The sequence below is a fragment of the Papaver somniferum genome, unplaced genomic scaffold (genome assembly GCF_003573695.1).
Source record: "Papaver somniferum cultivar HN1 unplaced genomic scaffold, ASM357369v1 unplaced-scaffold_11, whole genome shotgun sequence".
Lineage (NCBI taxonomy): Eukaryota > Viridiplantae > Streptophyta > Magnoliopsida > Ranunculales > Papaveraceae > Papaver > Papaver somniferum.
Genome location: NW_020619936.1, coordinates 90,206 through 112,326, shown reverse-complemented (window position 1 = coordinate 112,326; position 22,121 = coordinate 90,206). Strand labels below are relative to the sequence as shown.

General features: G+C 35.1%; 1 protein-coding gene and 1 long non-coding RNA gene across 2 annotated transcripts; one reads left to right on the top strand and one right to left on the bottom strand.

The window, feature by feature from the left end:
* The first annotated feature begins 272 nt into the window (after positions 1–272).
* LOC113328498 lies at positions 273–2,611 on the top strand. Its single transcript, XR_003349445.1, has 4 exons — positions 273–422; positions 1,154–1,563; positions 1,665–1,709; positions 1,850–2,611. It is a non-coding gene; the product is annotated as an uncharacterized LOC113328498 (long non-coding RNA).
* Positions 2,612–4,820: 2,209 nt separating this feature from the next.
* On the bottom strand, positions 4,821–5,663 carry LOC113328527 (mannose/glucose-specific lectin-like). The gene has a single exon (XM_026575609.1). The coding sequence runs from the start codon at positions 5,661–5,663 to the stop codon at positions 4,821–4,823; it is 843 nt and encodes a 280-aa protein (XP_026431394.1).
* Between the last annotated feature and the right edge of the window lie 16,458 nt (positions 5,664–22,121).

Below are 22,121 nucleotides of genomic sequence, written 5' to 3'. Positions count from 1 at the left end.
ATAAGTAATTATTAATATTAGTCACTAATCAAGATTAGGGAATTTTGATTAAGTACCCCGCTCTTTGAATAGTCATTAAAAACCTCCCCCCTTTTTTAAAAATTTGTTAAACTTACCTTATAGTTTACTTTCACGTCTTGGGCCCACTAGATGAGTTAAAAGTCATTTACCAAGTGAATATCGGGGGTCAAATTACCATAAACCCACCCCACTAAACCTAAATCGAGTGAGAGAGTAAAAAAAAAAAAATTCCAGACGACACTCATCTTCTTCTCTTCTGTTTTGTTTCTGAAAAGGGGAAAAATTGGCGATTTGATTGTATCGATTGAATCAAATAGGATAGTTGGTTGTACTTAATGATGTGAATCAATTGAAGATGAACGAAGATATCTCGTCCATGACGTCAACTATAAAGGAGAAAGGTATGTCCATGTAACAAGATTTGAAACCCTAACTTTTGATTTTGTTGGATCTGTACTTGCATGATGAAATCAAAGGATTTCGATGGTTTTTCAGTCAACATAAAGTGAAACCCTAATTTTATTTTTGTGAAATCTAACTTTTGCATACTTTTTTTTGTTTTTTCCTTGAAGAATCTTCATTACCCATCATCTTTTTTTGTTTTTTCATTTTATTTTTTCTGTGAATCCGCATCTGGAAAAGCATGATGTATTTGAATAATCGGTTTCTGTATTTCTGCAAAAATAAATAAATAAAAAATAATCAAATTTTATAATTTCATAAAATTAAAGAAATAATAATAATAATCCCCATAAAAAGGTGAATAATTGTTTAACATCGATAGATTTGTTCTGCATTGGGTATGTATTATAAGTGGTTTGTAATATATTTGTATTTCTGTATTTTACTGTAAAAACAAAACAAGATTAGAGATATAAGTTTTTATTGCATTGAGAGTAAGATTAAGCTTGTTTTCAAACAGTTAGAAAGAGATAAGATGAGTCTGAGGATATTAGAGAAAATGGTTCACATGAAGTTATGTTTGGAATATATATTAATGATGTTGTTTTATTATGGACATCAGGACATGGACTTCCATGGACACTAAAGAGTGATCATGCGTTTTTTTTTTTTTTGGTTTTGGGAGAATGTTGTAGTAAATGACAATGGTTTTATTGAGTTGTATGTCAAGGTTCATAATCCAGATTGGGACAAGGAGGTCACACCTAAGAAAACAGTATCAAAGTCACCTGAAGTGAGAATAAGCCCAAGATTTGGAGGTGAGAAGAACAAAATTGTTGGTGGTTCTAGTGCTAGGAAGTTGTTTGGGCAGGGCGGTTCAGAACCTACTCAAAAAAGTGTTGTTGGTGATAACTTGAGAAAAATATCAAGTAGTACACCAGTTGAAGTTGATGATGATTTTGATAAAGAATATTGGTTAAATAATATGAAAGAAAATGATAAGACTGTAATTCATCTTGATAACAAAGATGTGGATGAATGCGATCCTGTAGAAGATCCTGAAGCTGCAGCAGCTTAGTGATGAAGACAATGAAGATGCAAGTGATGCTGTACATGTTGGAGATTAAAATATAGATGAAGGTTCTCATAACCTGCACCATTTATTTACTGTTTTTGTACTTATTCATCAATATGAGTTGTTGTAACACTTACTTTTGGTCTAACACTTTGGAGTTGTGTAGATAATGATGACTCAGATGAGGATGGTGTATAACTAAATGACCAAGGTACAATGTGTAATTTCATTTTAATGTTCTTGTTTTTTTATGGTTGTAGAACATTAATTTATTTGTTTTTTTATGGCTTGTACTTGTTTATGTAAGTGATGATGGTGTAGAACTAATCATTTTGGCTTGTACTTATTCAGGCAAGGTGTTTAAAAAAGAATCTGAGTATTATAAGAAATTCCAAGCTGATAATCCTGAGTTTGAGGATGAACCTGCTGAGCTGTTTGATGATTCAAACCTTGTTCAACCATTGAATCCATAACAAATGATTGTAGGTATCGAGTTTCCTGATAAAAATGCATTCCAAATACATCTAAAGCTTTTTTATGTGTTGAATGAATGTGAGTTTAAAGCTGAAAAGAGTGACGGGATTAGGGTTTGGTGTGGAAATAAGTGTAACCATAGAGGAGATGTTGAATGTAACTGGTTTGTTTTTGCTTCCAAACTTAAAAATAAATCTACATTTAAGGTTAGGGTGTTACCTTAACTCATACTTGCAAGGGGATGATTGTACTAGACAAGATGATGAAAAGGTATACTGACCCTCAATCAGTAGCTGAAGTTGTACAAGAAAAGTTGAAAAATAGCTCTAGATTAGTGATTCCAAGACCAAGACAGATTCAAGAGGATTTCAAGGCTTCTCATCTAGTTGACATTACTTATCATACTACATGGAAGGCCAGGAACTTAGTAATGAAGGCTAAATATGGGAGCTATGAAGAGAGCTACAAACTTGTTTCCCAGTTTTGTAAGATGGTGTGTGACTCCAACAAGGATTCAATTGCTAGTTTCTCTTATTGTAAGACTGACATCGCATTTAAGTCCATGACGATAAGTTTTGTTAGAGCTATCAAAGGATGGCATGAAGTGTGTAGATCAGTTATTGGATTAGATGATATATGTTGTACGTTCTATTCTAAATGATCTATGTTATACGTTCTACTATTTCCAATTAATGTATGAACTGGAAGACTGGTTGTGATAGAGACTACGACTTGTTATTCCCATCTTCAATGGATTATTTTACCATCAGTGCATGTGAAAATAGGGCAGGGACGGACCATACCACACAACCCCTTTAACGGTTGTTTAGATCCTTGAAGGGCATGACAGAATTAACACTACTGATAATTTGCATAGGAAGGGGATTATGATCTACAACTCATGCATTCTGTGCGACAATGACACAGAAATACAAGAACACCTTTTCCTGCAATGTAAATTCTCACATAAGGTTTGGTCAATGGTATTTCCTAGCACATGTTGGTCTCGAGTATGGCCTTCGAATATGACAATCTTAATTCACAATTGGTATCATAAACACTTCTCAGACGCGGGGGACTTCATTTGGAGTCTTATTCATGCTGCAGTGGTTTCTACTTTGTTAAATGAACGCAACAGTATAAACTTTTAGAAGAACTATAGTTCAAGACGGATCTTGATTTGGGTATTGAGGTGAAATCTTCCATTTTAGCTTGGGCTATTGCTGTTGGTAGGAGAGTGCATTTGAACTTTTCAAGTTTAGCCCTCAACAATTATGATGCAATCTTTATGTGACTTCGTTTCATTTTCATTTTCGTTTTCTCTACCTTTGGTAGATCGTAATTTTGTTGTATGTCGTTTCTTCTAATAAAATCTCTCTTCCAATTAAAAATAAAGAAAATCCTTGGACGGCTCCTATGCGATAACATTGTCTAGGATATTAACAAAGAGTGTTCTAGTATATAGCGGTGTAAATTGGGTTTATGCTAGCACGAGCACAGCCCATCCCAGTATGTTAGCTTAATGTGTTGTGCTGGACCAGGCTAATCGGCACAGCACAACAAGTGGCATAGATAAGTACGTGGCACAACACGACACAACATATTAAAAAAACATGTCATATCATGTATAAAGCACTGTATAATGTTTTACAATGTAATATATATTGGGTATATTTCACAAAAGAGTGTTTATTTTAATCATTTTTTGACATTCTATCTTCGTTATGTCGAATTATCCGAATAAGAACATATATAATATCTAAATAAGTTGGGAATATTTAGTTTGACAAATGTAAAATGTGTCAGGCACATCACAACACGCCCTCGAACATGGCATAACCGCTTAATTTCTAGCACGCCACGTAGCACGATGGGTTCGCCACTAAATGGGCTTACATGCATATACGATAACTAGGTCAGGCTCAATTTCGGGTTCTTCTAGCTTGTGAGATCCTAACCTAACCACAGTTGAACACAAGCCGATGATAATAAAGAAGAAAGTACTATGTCAGGTTAGTCAGCAGCTAGTTATCGTGAAAGGGCTGGTGATAGTAGGTCAGACTAGGCAGAATCTGCTTCATCGGCTGAGCTAGTAACTAGGTTTGAATTAATTGGTGGAGAACGTGAAGCTAGATCAGGTGTTTGGTCCCTTTATTGATTAGAAACTGGTTCGGCTAGTTATGATGGAGAAAACTTCGTTAGTTGGTCAGCTACTCGATTAGATTATGCTAGGTCAGGAAGTGCTTTATTTCTTGATACAGTAACAGGGTTTAGTCATCTTGAGGAGGAATCTACCTGTTATGCTGTGCCAGCACGTTTTACACCTCTACAAGTACATAATAAATGTCTAAATTACCCTTCGATTTTTTGTTTTTCCTTACTTGCACTCTTGTACCAGTCTACGGCTAGGTGGTATGGTATTGCTGGCCGTAATTACCCCCATAGCTAAAACCAGAAGATAATGAATTCCTAATCGTGGCGTTAAAAACCTTACATAATCAATGGTCTTATTTAGACCTTGTCATATTTAACTTTTGAGGTAACCGAATTTTTGGTAAATTCACATCTAAACAAAAGCATTAATAACCCAGTTAAAAAAAAAGCACCAAGTTATTTTTGTCTAAAGGTTTGACTAAGACTAAGGGCTCTAATAGGATGATATAGATCAGGAGAATGGCACAAATGAGATAACCTCACTAGTTTCATCTCCTTCTTATTTTAATTTTCAGAGTTTCCTCATGACTCTTACAATACACATTTTAACTGAAGCATACAGTTGAATATAACCAAATTTTAACTTACAACACTTATTATACAAAACCACTTCGATGCACAAATCAGATGGCAATCAGATTGACTCTAAAGTGGAATTGAATTGCCAGGAAAGGACTTTATGATCTTCAAAAAAGACGCCGGTGGCTGCTGAAAATCCAACTGTAATCTGCTCCGGTAGAACCTTGCTTAGATCAACAACATTTGACAAACTAGAAGTACTCCCATCGAAAATTGAATTATCACCGTAACTTAGAAGAACACTCAAGTTTTTTGTAGCAGAATTATAACTTACCCAAGCATTAGCTTTTCTTCCATCCCTTATACTACCATTTGGCAGTGACTTGGTAGCCACAGATACTACCGAATTAACATTGATACCGATATGATCTGAACTTGGATCCCATTCGTTTTTAAAACTATCAAACTCGACCGCAACAACTTGATTTGTCGCCAAGTTCTGTTCAGCTACATTCCTAGTCAATAAGCCGAGAGCTCCACCCCACGAATCTGAAGGAAGCATAGACCCAAAAGGTGCAAGAAAAAAAGCTAAACCATCGGCAGCAGTAGTCTCATTATGCCCATCAATGATGAATGAGAAGTGTGTATCAAAGTCTGTCAGCCTTCCAGTTGTTGCATCCCAAAGTTGTATAGCTTCTGAGTAAATGGCACGGCCAACACTACCATTGAGATTAGTTAAAAGATTAGCATCGGTCCTGGTGAGTTCAATGATGCTACTGTTCCTCATTGAATCTCCTTGGAAACTTATTCGAGGATCATTTCGTTGTAAATTTGGGAAGTTGAAGGAAATTGAGTTTGAAGGAATGGAAAGAACTAATAGTACTATCGTGATGATATGAAAGAAGAAGTTTGAAGAATGAAGATGAGAATTTGTTGAGGATTTTCCATAGAAACCCATTGGTTAGGAATGAAGTTTCTTGAGTATCTGATAGATTTCTTTTATTGATAAAAATAAGTAAGTAATAGATTTATATGATATGCATGAAGTCTGAAAATCCCGAATAAGTTGAGTTTTCATGGTCCCAAAAACTAAACAAGCCTTTCTTGTTCTGTTTCTCTTAATTTCTCTTTATAAATTTCTTATATCGACGAAAAATCAAAGGATGAATACAAATCAAATATAAGCAGCCCCATTCTTTTGATTAGTAATCATTCAAGTTATGCAGTAAGGGATGCCCATTAGAAAAGTAATTCGAGTTATACTCTCCATATCTTGTTAGTTCTAGTAGGCCCTGTTTGAATATTAAGAATCTTGAGTGACTGATAGACCCAAGAATTTTTGGCAGAGGAGGAGCCGATACTGGAAAACTTAAGATGTGTGCTGTTTAAAAAGGTCAGACAAATTGATGGAGATTGCTTTAGTGAAGTCTAGATCATGTGTGCGATCAAGGTATATGCTATTTTGAACATTTTCATGGGCCTTTAGGTCAAAGATGGAGGCTTATGCAAGAGCTTACAACTTAGTTCAAGAGTCCAGACTACTCCAGGGGACCAACTTCGATGGGAATTATCAGTCTAATAGATTCAGTGGTGAAAATCTGTCCATAGAATTTTGTAAATTACTAAAGTCAAGAAATTGCTATAAATTGCCAACAACAATTTTCGTTCAAGACAAGACAAAAAATAACAAATCAATAAAATGTAATGAATGTCAAAAATACTACTCCCTCCGTCCTAAAATAAGAGTCCGCTTTGATTTTGTCAAAATATTAAGAAAATCCTATAAAATATCATGACTAGTCCTTGACTATCATATTTAATGTTACATTATTACCAAAACTAAATTATTAGCTTAAATTTGATAGTATTATTATTTTAGAAAATATTTTAAAAAAATAAAAGCAAATTTATATTTCTTTTATTATGGAATCACAATTTAAGAAATAAGTGAAATTTTATTAGTAATTTTATAATTATACATAAATGTTTTTATGTAAAAAAGGAATGACAATTAATACAAAGATATTGAGTAAGTTTTTTTCTTATATATGATGATATTATTTAATATTTTGATATTAAAAATGATTTTATGATTATTAAAAATAAAGGGTATATTGATAGTTTAAGAGAAAATATGTCTATAAACAGAACGGAAAATGCCTGAATATGTCTATATAGTTTGGAGGAAGGGTAATTGATCGATTTCGCAGTTCCTTATTACCTGAAAATGCGGAGGCGTTGATAACAACTCGTGATTGGGAATATGGAATTGGTAAGCAAATCAGTAATATTTTTTTTAATATAACATTTGTTGTTTTTATCCATGTAGGAAAAGAAGATATGGATGAGAACAATGGGATTATTGAAGAAGATGTATTAGGATTTGAACCTGATGCAGTGGAGGATGGGGCAGTGGAGGATGTGGAGGAAGTAAGTTCTTATGCGTCTAATTAGTATGCGTACTTCTTCAATATAAAGCGGAGTAATTATGCAAATTTCATGTTTTTGACTCGAATCTTTTCCTTTTTTGGTTTATTTTTTCTTGAAATTACAGATTCATATTGAATAGTTGGAGCAACTCAAAAATAGACATGGAATATGAGAATGTTTTTTGGACAGACAGTTATTTATCACTTACCAGTGTCTCCAAATATTGCATAGAAAAGAGATTGGAGATGTTTTTTTTGGACAGTTAACACTTTTTTTGATTAACCACACAATATATATTTTGTGCAGGAAGTGGTTATTAATATCTTTATTGTCGCACATGGTGATACAAATTACAAACAACGGTATTGCTACAGTCTCGGAGGATTTTTTTCTTTGTTGAAAATATCATCATGAACTGATGAAGTACTGTAACTAAAGTATTAAACTACTAATGACTAGTATTTGTATTCCTTTAATCCTTTAAATGCAAAAGTAGTTTAGTTTTGTAATTTTGAGTTTTTGAATCCAAATATCAAATGAATTAGATGAAATGATGAATGTTAAATTAAGTACTTAGGTTGGGAAGGAGCTTTAGATGGCCTGAATGTGGCCGGAAACAGCCCAAAAATCGATTTCTGGCGAGTTGACTCAACAAAAACAAGCTAACCGGTGAGCTCCCGTGAACCCGCAAGCTTTACCTATGACGGGCGCGGGTTGGAGAAATGACCATCCGTGAAGAATTTCAACCCGCAAGCTTAGGTTTGTATTAACTCGTAACCCGCGAGTTGGTCACAAACCAGCTCCGGCCCGCCCGTTTGCCAGCTCTAATGAAGATGCTTCTATTTAAAAATGAGAGCAGAAGAAGACCAGGCAGATCCCCACCAACTTTAATCATTACTCATTATCTTAATGGTCAAGTCGCTGCAGTCACTTTCCGTTGAACTTTCCTGACCGCAAAAATTGAATTTATTAAGAATATATTGAGGCGGCTTCACTTGACATCATAACCGACGATTATAAATAATTTGAAATCTGAAAATGGGACCATGTCATTGCCAAGTAGCTAGCAAATACACATGTATCTGACAGAAAAAGGGTCACAACTCGACATATTTTACTTGTCATGGTTGTTGACTTGATATTTTCAATGATGTGACGAGACATTCGCTCTTGGATCGAGGCATTAACAACTAACAGTCCCCGATCCAAAAGCTCTGGGGTATTTTATTGGGAAATTTGAGAATGTATCCCACTTTCACTAATTCGTTTGGGGATCTATCCCATGACGGTAAATATTAAGAAATATGTTCCACCCGTTAGAATCAACTGTTAAATAGTCAAACTCGTGGGTTGACTGGTCAAAATATCTCCTAATGAGATATCAAGGCATAATGAATTTACATATTCACCCATATCAATTCATCTCCATTTTCTTCAACCTGTAGCCATGGCAGCAGCTTGAAAGCTCTGTATGCATCCTAAAGTAAGACAGGATTCCATCTTCACGTCCGAGATGATAAGAATCCAAATAGTATTATCATTACCCTTACTGATAATTATCATTACCCTTACTGATGTGAACCTTAATTTAATCCTAAATCTCTAAAGATTCAAATTAATGTAATCAAACTCATACATTTAAAGTTCTACGGAGTCAATGAGTACCTCTAAACGGATTTGATAAGTAATTATCATTAACTGCAAGTTACAAACATATAAATTACAAAAACGTTAATTTCGTTATTATGAATATTCCCAATCAATGAATATTAGATATTCAATAGAAGTGACAAAACTAAATACCCTAGTTTCAACTCCCTGTACAAACTAACTAGGAAAATCCTAAATCCCGAATCCATAAAGAGTTGTTATGTCTTTGCAAGTCACAAACAACATCAATATCAGTGACAATTTTCCTCGTAGCATCATGAATTAATAGCATCCTACATCTTTTTTGTTTACTTAAAAATCCACCAGAACCATCCACCATTACCCATATCTCTTGTAATCCTAGACTGAAGTGGTTTTAGAGAGAGATTGGTAAGAACTTTCAGAAATTTTGGAGTGGAAAAATAGAGAGGCAGTGATTGGGAAAATTAGATCAGAAAGTCCTTATAATGAAGAGGGCTTAATAGTGTTTTGGTAACACGTGAAAACCACACGAGTTGCATCTTGACTATTTAACGTGAATTTCTAACGGGTAGGATATATTTCTTAATATTTGTCGTCATGGGATAGATCGCAAACCGATTAGTGAAACTAGGACATATTCTCATTTTCCCTATTTTATTTTTAGTGAAAAATACTAAAACCTCCTGTTATACAAGTTCAATGTATAGAAGCCCCACTAAATGGATCCTCCTCTGTTAATTTCATACTTTCATTTTTTAAGAACGATTTTTTGGTGACCAACCTTTTTTTTGGGAGACCATTATTTTATTTTGGGTAAGGCATTAAAAGTAAATCTAGGTCACCCCTTATCTAAATATTTATATTAATACCAAAATTATCCTCCTGATTATTTTTGTATAATGATTAGTTAATGTGATTAATCATTGATTAAGGTTAAATTAATAGATCATTGTATTTAAAAGAAATAGAATTATTGAGTGACCAAAGTAATAGAAGAAGAAGAAGAAGATGGAGAAAAAAATTATTTTGAGATGGGTAAATATGGAGAAAAAACATTCTCTCGGTACCGAAATATGCTTGTAACTTAGTGAATGTTGTTATAAATGGCCTGAAATATCGTCAAAATCAAAATTGTAACAAAAAATTTCAACCAAGTCAATAAAGTTCGGTTATATTATATGAAGAACATGTAACCGAACTTTCTGCAAATGTAGTTCGGTTAATAAATCCAAAATCACAGGCAACCGAACCAAAGCTTTAATGGAGTTTTTGTTTCTGCAAATGTAGTTCGGTTGGGACATTTTTTGCGACGTAACCGAACCCAAAGGTCGGTTGAGACATTTTTTCGCGACAAAACCGAACTTTTTTGCGACTTAACCGAACTTTTTGCGACGCAACCGAACTCAAAGTTCGGTTGGGACATTTTTTTGCGACGAAACCAAACTTTTTTTGCGACGTAATTGAATTTTTTTGCGACATAACCGAACTTTTTTTTTGCGACGTAATTGAATTTTTTGCGACGTAACCGAACTCAAAGTTCGGTTGGGACATTTTCGCGACGTAACCGAACTCGAGTTCGGTTTGGGGGCATTTTTTGCGACGAAACCGAACTTTTTGCGACGTAACAAACTTTTTGCGACGAAACCGAACTTTTCTATGGAAAAGAACAACCTCCATTAAAGTTGAGTTCGGTTAGTTCGACAAAGTTTTCACATAATTCCTAACCGAACTTCTCTCTACAACTTCCATTTTCATCTCATTTTGGTGATTACTTCTCATTTTTTTTCAACCAAAAACGATATATATATATATATACATATTTTGATGGTATATATGTATATATAGAGAGAGAGGTGGTGGTGGTGGTGGTCGAAGATGGTAGGTGATGGTCGGTAGTGGTAGCGGCGGCGGTGGGAGGAGGTGGTGGTTATTTATATATATGTGATTATTAGGTTAGTTTTAAATTAAGTTAGGTTAAGGATAGGTTAGTCATTTCCACATTTTAGGACACCCCTTATAACTATAGGGAAAGTGGCCTAATAAGACCATGGTCTCCCCAAAAAAACCATGGTCCCCAAAAAACCGTTCTTTTTTAATATTTCTAGGCCCAAAACTTTAGATTTCAGGGCTTGGTAATAAAGTTTAGGGGTTGGGAGAAATTCGTAATACCAAAAATGCCCTTTACTATATATACCTAATGAAATAGGCTATAGGTTTCATTTCCAGATTCATTTTCATTTTCACTTTCTCCCACTTCTCTCTCGTCTCTGCTCTGAAGAAAATTAGGGTTTTTTGATCATGCCGAAAGAAAATGATTGCAAAGAGCAAGAAAACGATTCTCGCTCCATCGATATCCGCTGATGACGTTTAATTCAACGTTTCTTCTAGTTTTATTATATGATTTTGCAGTAAAATAAACGAATCCGAGAGAAGATTTCAATCAACTAATCTCCATATTCAACTCATATTCATCAACAAGCTAATTATACAGGTAAGTATCCTCTTTTCTTTGTGATGATGCTTCGGTTTAGAGATTTTAATTGATTTATTTTGGATTTAAATTTCAGAAAAGTATTTCAAAACCTAAATCTTCAGATGCTTTTCAATCGACTTATCTGAATCGACATCAGAGCTTAGATTCACAATCATCTACTTACTCTGGTTGTTTTGATGTAGAATTTTCGAAAAAAAATTGAACAAAAATTTCCGATCTGTTCATCGTCAAAATCGTTGTATACCTCTATTTCTATCTTCGATCTAATAACTGATTTGAGATTCGATATCAGTGAATCATCCTCTCTATTACCCATAGATTTGATTTGAATTTTATTCAATTTTAGTTTTTGATTTTCATTTATACATGATAGATTACATGAAATGGTGGTAGGAATTTAGTTGAGGTGAAGGATTTAGAGAAGGATTTTTGAGCTGGTGGTGGTGCTGGATCTGTAGGTAGTATGAGTGGTGAAGAAATAAGTAAATTGAATCCACGCACGATTTTGTTTGTTATTGTTGATGTTGTTATTTGTTGTTGTTTACATTTCAATTTGAAAATGTTTGTTAAATGAACTCATAATGCGATTTCATCTATTCTTTGAGGCGATACAAACTTAAAACCTCTAGTTCAAGTATTTAGATATAAAATCTACTGGTAATATCACAAGATCGGCTTTGATTACTTGTTTCTGACTCAGATTCGACTCATTATGCTGTGTTAGAAACTCAGTTGAATAAGAAACTGTTCAATGACGATATTCGTAAGGGATCTGTGGTTCAATTATTTGATTACATGAGTCATACTATTCAGAGTCGGAAGTAAGTTTATCTAAATTTCGATCTAATTTTAGGTTTAATTTCAACTTTTTGGTATTGCGAATCTTTGAAATGATTCTCAGTTCAGATTATTAGTAGGTTTAATCTGATATTGGTGTTGGTTAAACTAGAAATTATACCGTGTTATTGTGTTTATCAGCTAAGAATATAGATTTTGTGGTGTGTGTGCCTGCCGTTTGATATAGATTACTAAGCACTTATATCTATGAATACTATGTTGAATGCTTGGTGAACTATTAAGCAAGTTGGATCCAAACAGTTACAGGGTATCCCTAAAGGTCTACGTGGTGATTCTGTTGTATTGATGGGAAAGAACACTATGATGAAGCGTTCTGTTATACTTCATGCTGAAAAGACTGGAAACCAGGTTTTCCTTAACCTCATTCCTCTCCTTGTTGTAAGTATCTTTTTGATTGATTAGTATGTTTAATAGTGATTTTTGAGATTTAGTTTTGATTTGTTGATTGGGTATGTAGGGAAATGTTGGATTGATCTTCACTAAGGGAGATTTGAAGGAAGTCAGTGAGGAAGTGGCTAAGTACAAGGTTTGTTTACTTCGTTATGTTTTTAGTTTGGATTTGCTGTTTAGATTAGAAATACTTGTTTATGCGGTATTATATGCTTGATGAAGTTACATAAACTAGGTACTCTAAAATGATACTGAGTCCATTGGCTCAGCTTATGATCGTTACTTGCGGAGTGGAGGAGTAAGTAAATCACATTACGTTACAAAAGAATGTTTTCTGGATATTCCGTATGGTACTTAGTTGTATGGTTTTGAATTTTCATTCAGCAAGATCTGTGGTTTAGTGGTGGAGAATCTGGTAGATCTTTAGGTGGTGGAGGAATACTTGGTAATCAGATGGATGATCCACGTATGCTTGGTCCTCGGAGCTTTGATCCAGGCATGGTTCCTCCTAAGAGCAGGTATATGGGACTTCCAAGCATCAAACAAGAGATTCCCCTTCCTCCAGATGCATCTAACACTTTATTTGTGGAAGGGTTGCCTGCATTTTGTACACGACGCGAAGTGTCTCGTATCCTTTTATTTGCAGACTATATCTTCATGTATTTCTTTGTTACGCTTTTTTTCATCTTGTCATCAGTTGTTAGACCTTCATTTGGGCTTGCAAATATCTTTCGTCCTTTTGTAGGTTTTAAATAAGTGAGACTTGTGAGCAAGGAGTCTCGTCATGTAAGTGAATCCAGTCTCCTTGTACATAGTTAAGTTTTTATTTTTTTACTCGTGGTCTTAGGCTAATTTTGTTTGTTGCAGTCTGGAGGAGATCCACTTGCCCTGTGTTTTGTTGATTTTATCAATCCTGTACAGGCAGCAACTGTGTTGGATGCCTTACAAGGTGAACAAAAAAAGCTTACTCTTCTTCTGTGAAACTTAGCACCATCTGTATACACAAATTCATTTTACCTTGTCTCCTTACTACTTCTTATCATGCTACAATAAGCAGTAAGTATACTGGATTCATGCCTAAATTATTTTATATACCATTTACCATAAACAACCTATTTGCTGCAATTTGCTTAGTATGGTATGACTGCAAAAGCATTGGATACAAAGCAATAAATACAACTGAAGCTTCGTCATTTGTGCCTCTATATGTTGAAAATATTGCAACAAATGTTTTTGACATCCCTGAGTTTTGCTTCCAGTGACTGTGCTCTCCTAATCTCTATTTCTTCCTTAAGGGGTTTTGCTCTAGAAGCTGGGGACTTGCCAGAGTTTAATCAGGTTGGTTACTGTCTTCTTTTGTAAGTTATCTGACTTTTTTTGGATGTGTAACTATTAGTTACACATGCTAATTAGATGTGTAACTTCTAGGTACACAAGCTAAATGGATGTGTAACTAAGAGTTACACATGCTAATTAGATGTGTAACTTATAGATACACGTTCTAATTGAATTACTAGTTAGTTAGATGTGTAACTACTAGATACACGTTCTGATTGGAGCAGCAATGGTTGAGGCAATGGGGGAGCAGCAATGGTTGAGGCCCTGGCATCTAAAATCACATCTTGGGAGAATGAAAGACGTGTCGAGTTTACTTATGATGGCGTAAGCCCTTCCCTCTTTCCCTTTCAAATCTTCCCATTATTTAGTTTTGAAGCACCAATCAGGGCCAAGAGCAATTTTCTTCATTATTTGAGATTGTTGTAAATCTGAAAAATCTATGTGATATGACTGGTTTTTATTTTCCATAAGACTAAGGCACTTTCTTCTTTTGCTCTGATATACAGATTCGACTTCTTTTGCTCTGATATGCATGTGTAACTGCGACATACACAAACTTTATGGATGTGTAACTGCTGATTACACATGCAATATGCATGTGTTACTATTGCATACACATGCCATATACATGTGTAACTATTGCATACACATCTATTTTTGTAGTCACCAAGATTTGAAGGTTCCACCAATTTCCCCTCAGTTTCACTGTTTGGAGTTTAGACCATTTTTTGTTGCTTATGTTGTGTTGCTAGTGAATTTATTTGGTATACGTACTCATGGATTTTTTCAGCCTGAAAATTTTCTTTTAGATTCATATGGTATGGAACTTTGAATGTGTAACTCTCAACTACACTAGTCATTTCCCGTGTAACTGCTAGTTACACTAACAAGATGCATGTGTAACTTCTAGTTCATTGTTATGGACATTAAACAATATTTGTTTTTCTCCTAAATATTGAACAATATTTGTTTGCATTTTTGTGTTGCCATTGGTTCATATGTCTGTTCATTGTTATCGACATTAAGCATTCTTATGGACTATTTTTTGTTGTTCTCCTAAATATTGAACAATATTCTTTCGAATTTTTCTTTTGACACTAGTTCATGTTTATTTGTTGTTATATTTCAGGTTTCTGATAACTTCATAAAAGTTAATGGCTTATTTGTGGTATTTTTCTCGCTGGAATTGGAGTTGACGTTGAATACACAAGCCAAATGCATGTGTAACTCTCGGTTACACTAGATAGATGCATATGTAACTCTCAATTACACTAAACAGATGCATGTGTAACTTCTAGTTACACATGCTAAGAAATTATTGTAAATGTGTATTAAAGTAATACATGCCTTTTTTGTATGCATTCTTTTTATGTCTATTTTTTTAATGTGTAACTTCTAATTACACAGGCCATATGAATGTGTAACTTCTGGATACACATGTCATATGCATGTGTAACTTCTGTTTACACATTCACATTGTACTTTAATAATTTTGGGCCTAAATTTAATAATTTTGGGCTTAAATTTAAATTTTATTTAATTTGGGGCTTGACAATATGTAAAAGGGCATGGATGTCTTTTAATAACTCGGGGCCTAGATTTAAACTTATTTTAATTAAGATCCTCATATTATGGGTTATCCATTGGTTGAGCCTTAGCATAATTTTCCCTTATTTTTATTTTTATTAAAGTATGCAGATATAGCAAATTATCGTTTTGTATTTGGTACCCATGAAATCATTTAGGATAGTGAAAACTACTACGAGACCCATTTTTCAATTTTTTTCCACTGAGAAATCCACTGTCACAAAAGTACAGCGCGCACCCATTTTTGGGGGAAAAATTAGTCCCAAATCCATATTTTCTGAAATTATGCAACTCCCATTTCCATCTCTAACTGCTAACTCCACCCATTATTAATTCATCCCTCTTCACTCTCAGTTTTATCCCCGATTTGTTGATGGGTTACCATGGATTTGGTGGCTTGATTGAGTATACTGGTGATGGGATTGTGAAGACGGTGGTGAATGGATGAAGATGAATTTCGATAAGAAGAAGGGAACATGTTGTGTATACTGGTATTTTTTTTATGGGTTAGACAGAGATCGTGAAGCTGAGCTCAATTCAAAGATCGAAAACTAGGGTTTGCAGAGAAAATAATGGACGAGATGGAATTGAATGGTGATGTTTCTAGGGTTTGGTTCGAAATGGGTTTTAGTAATTGTTGTTGTGATTTCGAATTGGTTGGGTTTGTTGATGGGTTACCATGGATCTGGTGGCTTGATTGTGGTACGGAATGTAATGGTTAATGTTGAAATTTTCTTGATCTCATCCCTTTGTTATTCGTCATCGTCCGATGATCTGTTCGTTAACTTCTATCGAAAAAAGATAATAAAGATGAAGTGAAGCTATGAAAGTTTATATCCTTCGGGCCTGTCTTCCTATTGTTCTTTGTTCTCGGTCTTATCAAAGGTAATTTGTACGATCAAACTAAAAAGCTTATTCCCTTCTGCCTTCTCTTTTTCTTACATCTTTGAGCATTTTAAGTAGCCTTATTATAACAACCTTGTTGCGGGTAACAAGACCCAAGCATCCGCAATATCGCAGCACTATGCATAGACTTGATTGTTTTTCTCATTATGATACTCTTGTTCTTAATTTTACAGCTGCATTGGTTTGTTCTGTTGTTGCTAGCATTGTCTTTGCAGCCAATTCAGCCGTGATCATTGGACTTTGGCTTGCACATTCCATATGGACTTACTACTGTGTGATAAAGTATGAATTTTGCTTCCTTTCTATTTTTTTGCCTCCCTTTTAGCTAAAATACCCTACTTGCAATTAAGCTCCAAATAATCATATAATTCCCAATTGTAGGAATGTAGGTAATTGACTATGATATTTTTTTATTCAGTGAATCTGGTAATTAAATTCAGGTATCCTACTTCACTTGCATCAACCACTTGCCATGTATTCGTGTGGTTCTGCTCTCCCTTGGATAAATTTGACAAGTGGCTGATTCAGTTAGGTGTCTATTCTGGATGATTAACATCTTCAATGCAATAGGATGTGCCCATATTTTATTATTTAGAGCTGTTCTTTTTCCCACCTAGAGAACTTCATGTAAATGATTGTTGCCCATTGTAAGCTACGGATTTATTGGTCATATTGGTGTTGGTGTTTGGTCATAATGGTTGAACGATCTGTTATGCAGCTATAAAAACGGTTGCATAACCTGTTATGCATCTACAAAATTTGTTGCATAACTTGTTATGAAGTCCCGAAAATGGTTGTATAACACGTTATGCAACATTATTTTTGTTAGTATTGAAACCAACAAAAAAGGAAAAGACCGCATAACTTGTCATGTACCTACAATAATAGCTGCATAGCTTGTTATGCAGTCCAGAGAATGGTGGCATAACACATTATACAACTACTTTTTTGTTAGTATTGAAACCAACAAAAAAAAAGGCTGGATAACTTGTCATGCACCTACAATAATATATGCATAACATGTTATGCAGTCGAGAAAACGGATGCATAAAGCATTATACAACCATATTTTTTGTAAGCACTGAATTAAAAAAGTTGATGCATAATCTTTTATGCGTCGAAGGAATGGATGCATAACATGTTATGCATAAATTAATTGATGCATGAACCAAAACATGGTTGCATAACGTCTTATGCATCTTTTGTTGTGTCTGCATAATGTGTTATGCATCGTTTTTGTTATGCAGTCGAGAAAATGGTTGCATAATTCGTTATAGATGCATAATTTGTTATGCAGTCGAGAAAATGGTTGCATAATTTGTTATGCGTCTCCAGAATGTGTTATGCATCTTTTTTGGTGGCTGCATAATGGTTATGTAGTCAGTTTTCGAAATTTTGCCTAAAATGATGATCACCTCCAATTTTTTCGTGAAAAACAAAAATTTGATATTCTTGTTTGTACTCGTTGCGTAGCTCTTTTAAAATGATTTCCAACGATATAAGATTTGTAAAATTCCAAGGCGCGGATTTTTAGATATGTTATATCCAAATTGCGCTGCCAATTATACCCCTGATGCATAACCCGTCATGCGGATGCATAATCCATCATGCAGACATATTTAATAATTTTATATAATTATGGGTGTCATGGAAATAATTATGGGTGTCACGGTACATAAAATTAATTGTGGACATGACAGTGAGAATATTATTTTTTTTGGGCCTGCGCCTAATTTTCTCTTTAGGATAAGAGCAGTTTTATCTTGCACGACTCCGCGGAAGATTTAAATAAGGTATCAGCCTATCAGCCGTTGGATGTTTCCTCAAACCATTAGGATTGATTGTATTTTTTCTTTTTAATTTTATACACCTACAAAATCAACAAATTAGCATTAGGTCCTTAAACTTTGTTTCATTTTTTATAAAATACTTTAAATTCAGTATCTAGTGTTTGGTGAAGTTTTGGGTACGCCTCTGTAGTTTTACGCTAAAAGATGACATACAATGTACTTCCCTTTTTGTTGTTTTTCAGTTGAGAAAGCCTAGAGAAATAAAGATAAGTGGACTTGAAATTGGGTATGCATTTCCTGCTACAGAGGATATTTTTGTTATAGAGATGGTAGCACGCAGAAACAACAATAACAAAATTAGATGTGAAGACATTTAACAACAATTTATCACTTAGGTTGTTAAATCGTAATCTTTCAAAAAAAAATAAAAAAAGTTGCAAATTCTAGTATTAGAAAACCAATTATCTAGATAGGAACAACAATAGCATGTATAAGGTCTAGGACCACGTCTTTGCAGATGATCATCTATTATAACAACAGAAACAGTAAAAGAGAGGGTACAAGACCGACCAACAAAATGGTGGCCATAGCTTTTAACAAAATTTGCCACCATTTAAGTTTATGTTCGTTTTGATGATGGATTTGCCCGGCTGTCAAATTTCTAGCTACGACACTACTGACCAATCCCACTAATCCAATACAAACCATCCAAAATACATGAACTGCATAGCGTTTATAGTTACAAAATCTAAAGAAAACTCCTGCAACACCATTTTGTTGTTTCTGCAATGGGTCCTTCTTGATGATACCAATAGCAAGCATTCAAATATGTAAATCCTGAAACCAAAAAAAAAAAAAACATATTGATTAGTCATTATAGGGGAGGAATATAATTATACCATCATTAAACTAAATATACGAAAGTAATATTACCCAACAATGACCAATAAGATCAATATTAAGATTGATTTCATTCATGACTCGATTGGTTTCTTATGTCAGCATTTTTACTTATGGAACTGTATGGGTATAAAACAGAGATTAGAGTTAGCATATATCACTATGCAAAGAGGAGAACCTGCCGTCATTTTTACTTATGGAACTTTTTTAGCTAACATAAAGAGGAGAACCTTCCAGATCATTATTAGACGACGAAAAACACACACCTTATTGAAGGTTTCTATAACCTAAGAAAAGACGAGATAACTTAAAGAACAAAACGAGAAAGATGATTCAATTGTGTTTTCATTGATAACAAAGACTCCTATATAAAGGAGTTAGGGTTACAACAATATTCTAAAAGAGGTGAATATCTTCTTAAGACAAGTAAGTGAATATATGCAAATATACAAGAATATACCCAATACCCCCCCTCAAGTTGGAGCATGAAGAGTCGAAATGCCCATCTTGAGAAGAAGAGTTTGAAACTGCTGACGTCCCAAGGCTTTAGTCAGAATATCAGCTAGTTGAGAGGTAGTATGAATATGGGATGGACGAATAGTACCTCGAAGTATTTCGTCACGCACAAAGTGACAGTCAATCTCGATATGCTTTGTTCGTTCATGAAAGACAGGATTATTAGCAATATGTAACGCTGCTTGACTATCACAATGAATCGAGACTGGTTTTGTATGTCCTATACCAAAATTCCGTAATAACCCTTTTAACCAAATGATTTCACAAGTTGTGGAAGCCAAAGCACGATATTCTTCTTCGGCTGAAGAACGAGAAACTGTGGTTTGTTTCTTCGTTTTCCAAGATATAGGAGAACCCCCAAGAAAGATAAAGTGTGACGTGAGTGAACGTCGACTAAGTGGACAGCTAGCCCAATCTGCATCACAATAAGCATCAAGAACTAACTTGGAATCAACACGAAGTAAAATACCTTGCCCCGGGCTAGATTTCAAATAACGCACAACTCGAAGTGCAGCATCCCAATGTGATTGAGTTGGATGTTGTAAAAACTGGGAAAGAATATGAACAGAATAACACAGATCTGGCCGTGTAAGATTAAGATAAATTAGTTTCCCTACCAACCTTCTGTAACGAGCAGGATCAGTCATAGGTTGGTCTGAGGCAAGAGCTAGCCTATGATTTTCTTCCATGGGAGTATTAGCTGGTTTTGAACCAAGAAGACCTGTTTCTGTCAAAATATCTAGAGCATATTTGCGCTGACAAAGGAAAATTCCTTTGGAACTTCTAGCTACCTCAATGCCTAGAAAGTATTTTAATTTTCCCAAATTCTTCATGTGAAAACATCTGCCTAGATATTCCTGAAATTTTCGAATAGCAGCTGTGTTGTTACCAGCAATAACAAGATCGTCCACATATACAAGAATATACATGATAATATTCCCATGACGATAAAGAAATAACGAGTGATCAGAAGCACTGGTAGAAAACCCATATGTACGCAAAGCAGCGGCTAGCTTAGCATACCAACACCGTGGAGCCTGACGTAGACCATACAATGACTTACGAAGTCTACAAACTTTGCCAGATAAACCCTTACTAAAACCAGGAGGAAGTCGCATATAGACTTCTTCATTTAAATCCCCATGAAGAAAAGCATTGTGCACATCCATCTGAACTAACTCCCAGTTGTTTATTCCAGCAACCGCAAGAAGAGTTCGTACAATTACCATCTTTACTGTGGGAGCAAAAGTTTCAGTGAAATTAATTCCTTCATGTTGATGATTTCCAAAAACAACTAATCTGGCTTTATAACGCTCAACGGAGCCATCAGATTTTCGCTTAATGCGAAAGACCCACATGCAACCAATTGCAGACTTGTTGGCAGGTAAATCTTCAATTGTCCATGTACCATTGGAAATAAGTGCAGCAATTTCATCCTGCATTGCCTGACGCCATCGTGGATCAGCCATTGCCTCTTTAAATGATTTTGGTTCAACATCATTTGAAATGGCTGCAACAAAAAAACGATGTGCAGTAGAAAATGCATCACAATTCACAAAATGAGTTATAGGATAGGGAGTACCTGAGGACTTGACTGGTATAGGTGAAGCTGCAGGGGAAACCAAGGTCGTGTTAGATTTTTTTGAAACACCCTTCCATTGGACAAATCCTTGTGCCTAACGTTCTCAAATTTTGTACGTTTACCCCGGCCAAGTTCCTCGTCTGCAACTTTATCACGATGATCTCGACTATCCGTATTTTCCGTAATAGAAGAAGTAACAACTTCTGTACCAGAAGCAGGCACAACAGAAGAGGAAGCAGGTGCTGAATCAATATGTGCATCATTCTCAGCAGTATGTGGTGTGTGCTATACATCATCCAAGAAGACTGACGGACTATGAGAACTAGTCTGTGGAGGTGCAGAGTCAACAGGCGAGAGAGTGGCAGCGGAAGAAGAACCACCAGATACATGTGCATTATTGGAGTCAGCTGCAAAATGATCGTCAGACAAAGTTCTAGTAACTGAATCACTGACCGCATCAGAATACAGTGAGTGCAGTTTCAGAAGCTCATCATTGTATGCCAACGGGAAAGTATCTTCAATAAAATGTACGTCTCGAGACTGAAAGTAATGACCTGTGTCAAGATCAAATAGATGCCAGGCCTTCTTTCCAAATGGATAGCCGAGAAATATGCAACGACGACTGCGACTGTCAAATTTATCACCAGGAGTGAGGTTTTTTGCATAACAGAGACATCCAAAAACCCTGAGAGAGTGAATAGATGGAGCCGAACCATAAAGAAGATCATAAGGCGTCTTGAAGTGAAGAACACGAGAAGGGTTTCGATTAATTAAGTAGGAAGCAGTAAGAACACATTCTCCCCAAAAGTCGATTGGTAAGGATGCTTGAAAACGTAGCGCACGAGCATCATCGAGAATGTGACGATGCTTTCTTTCCACCCTAGCATTTTGCTGTGGTGTCTTAACGACAGAGGTTTGATGAATAATGCCATTTTTTTCGAAAATAAGAAACGAGACCTTTGAACTCAGTTCCATTATCACTACGTAAAGTCT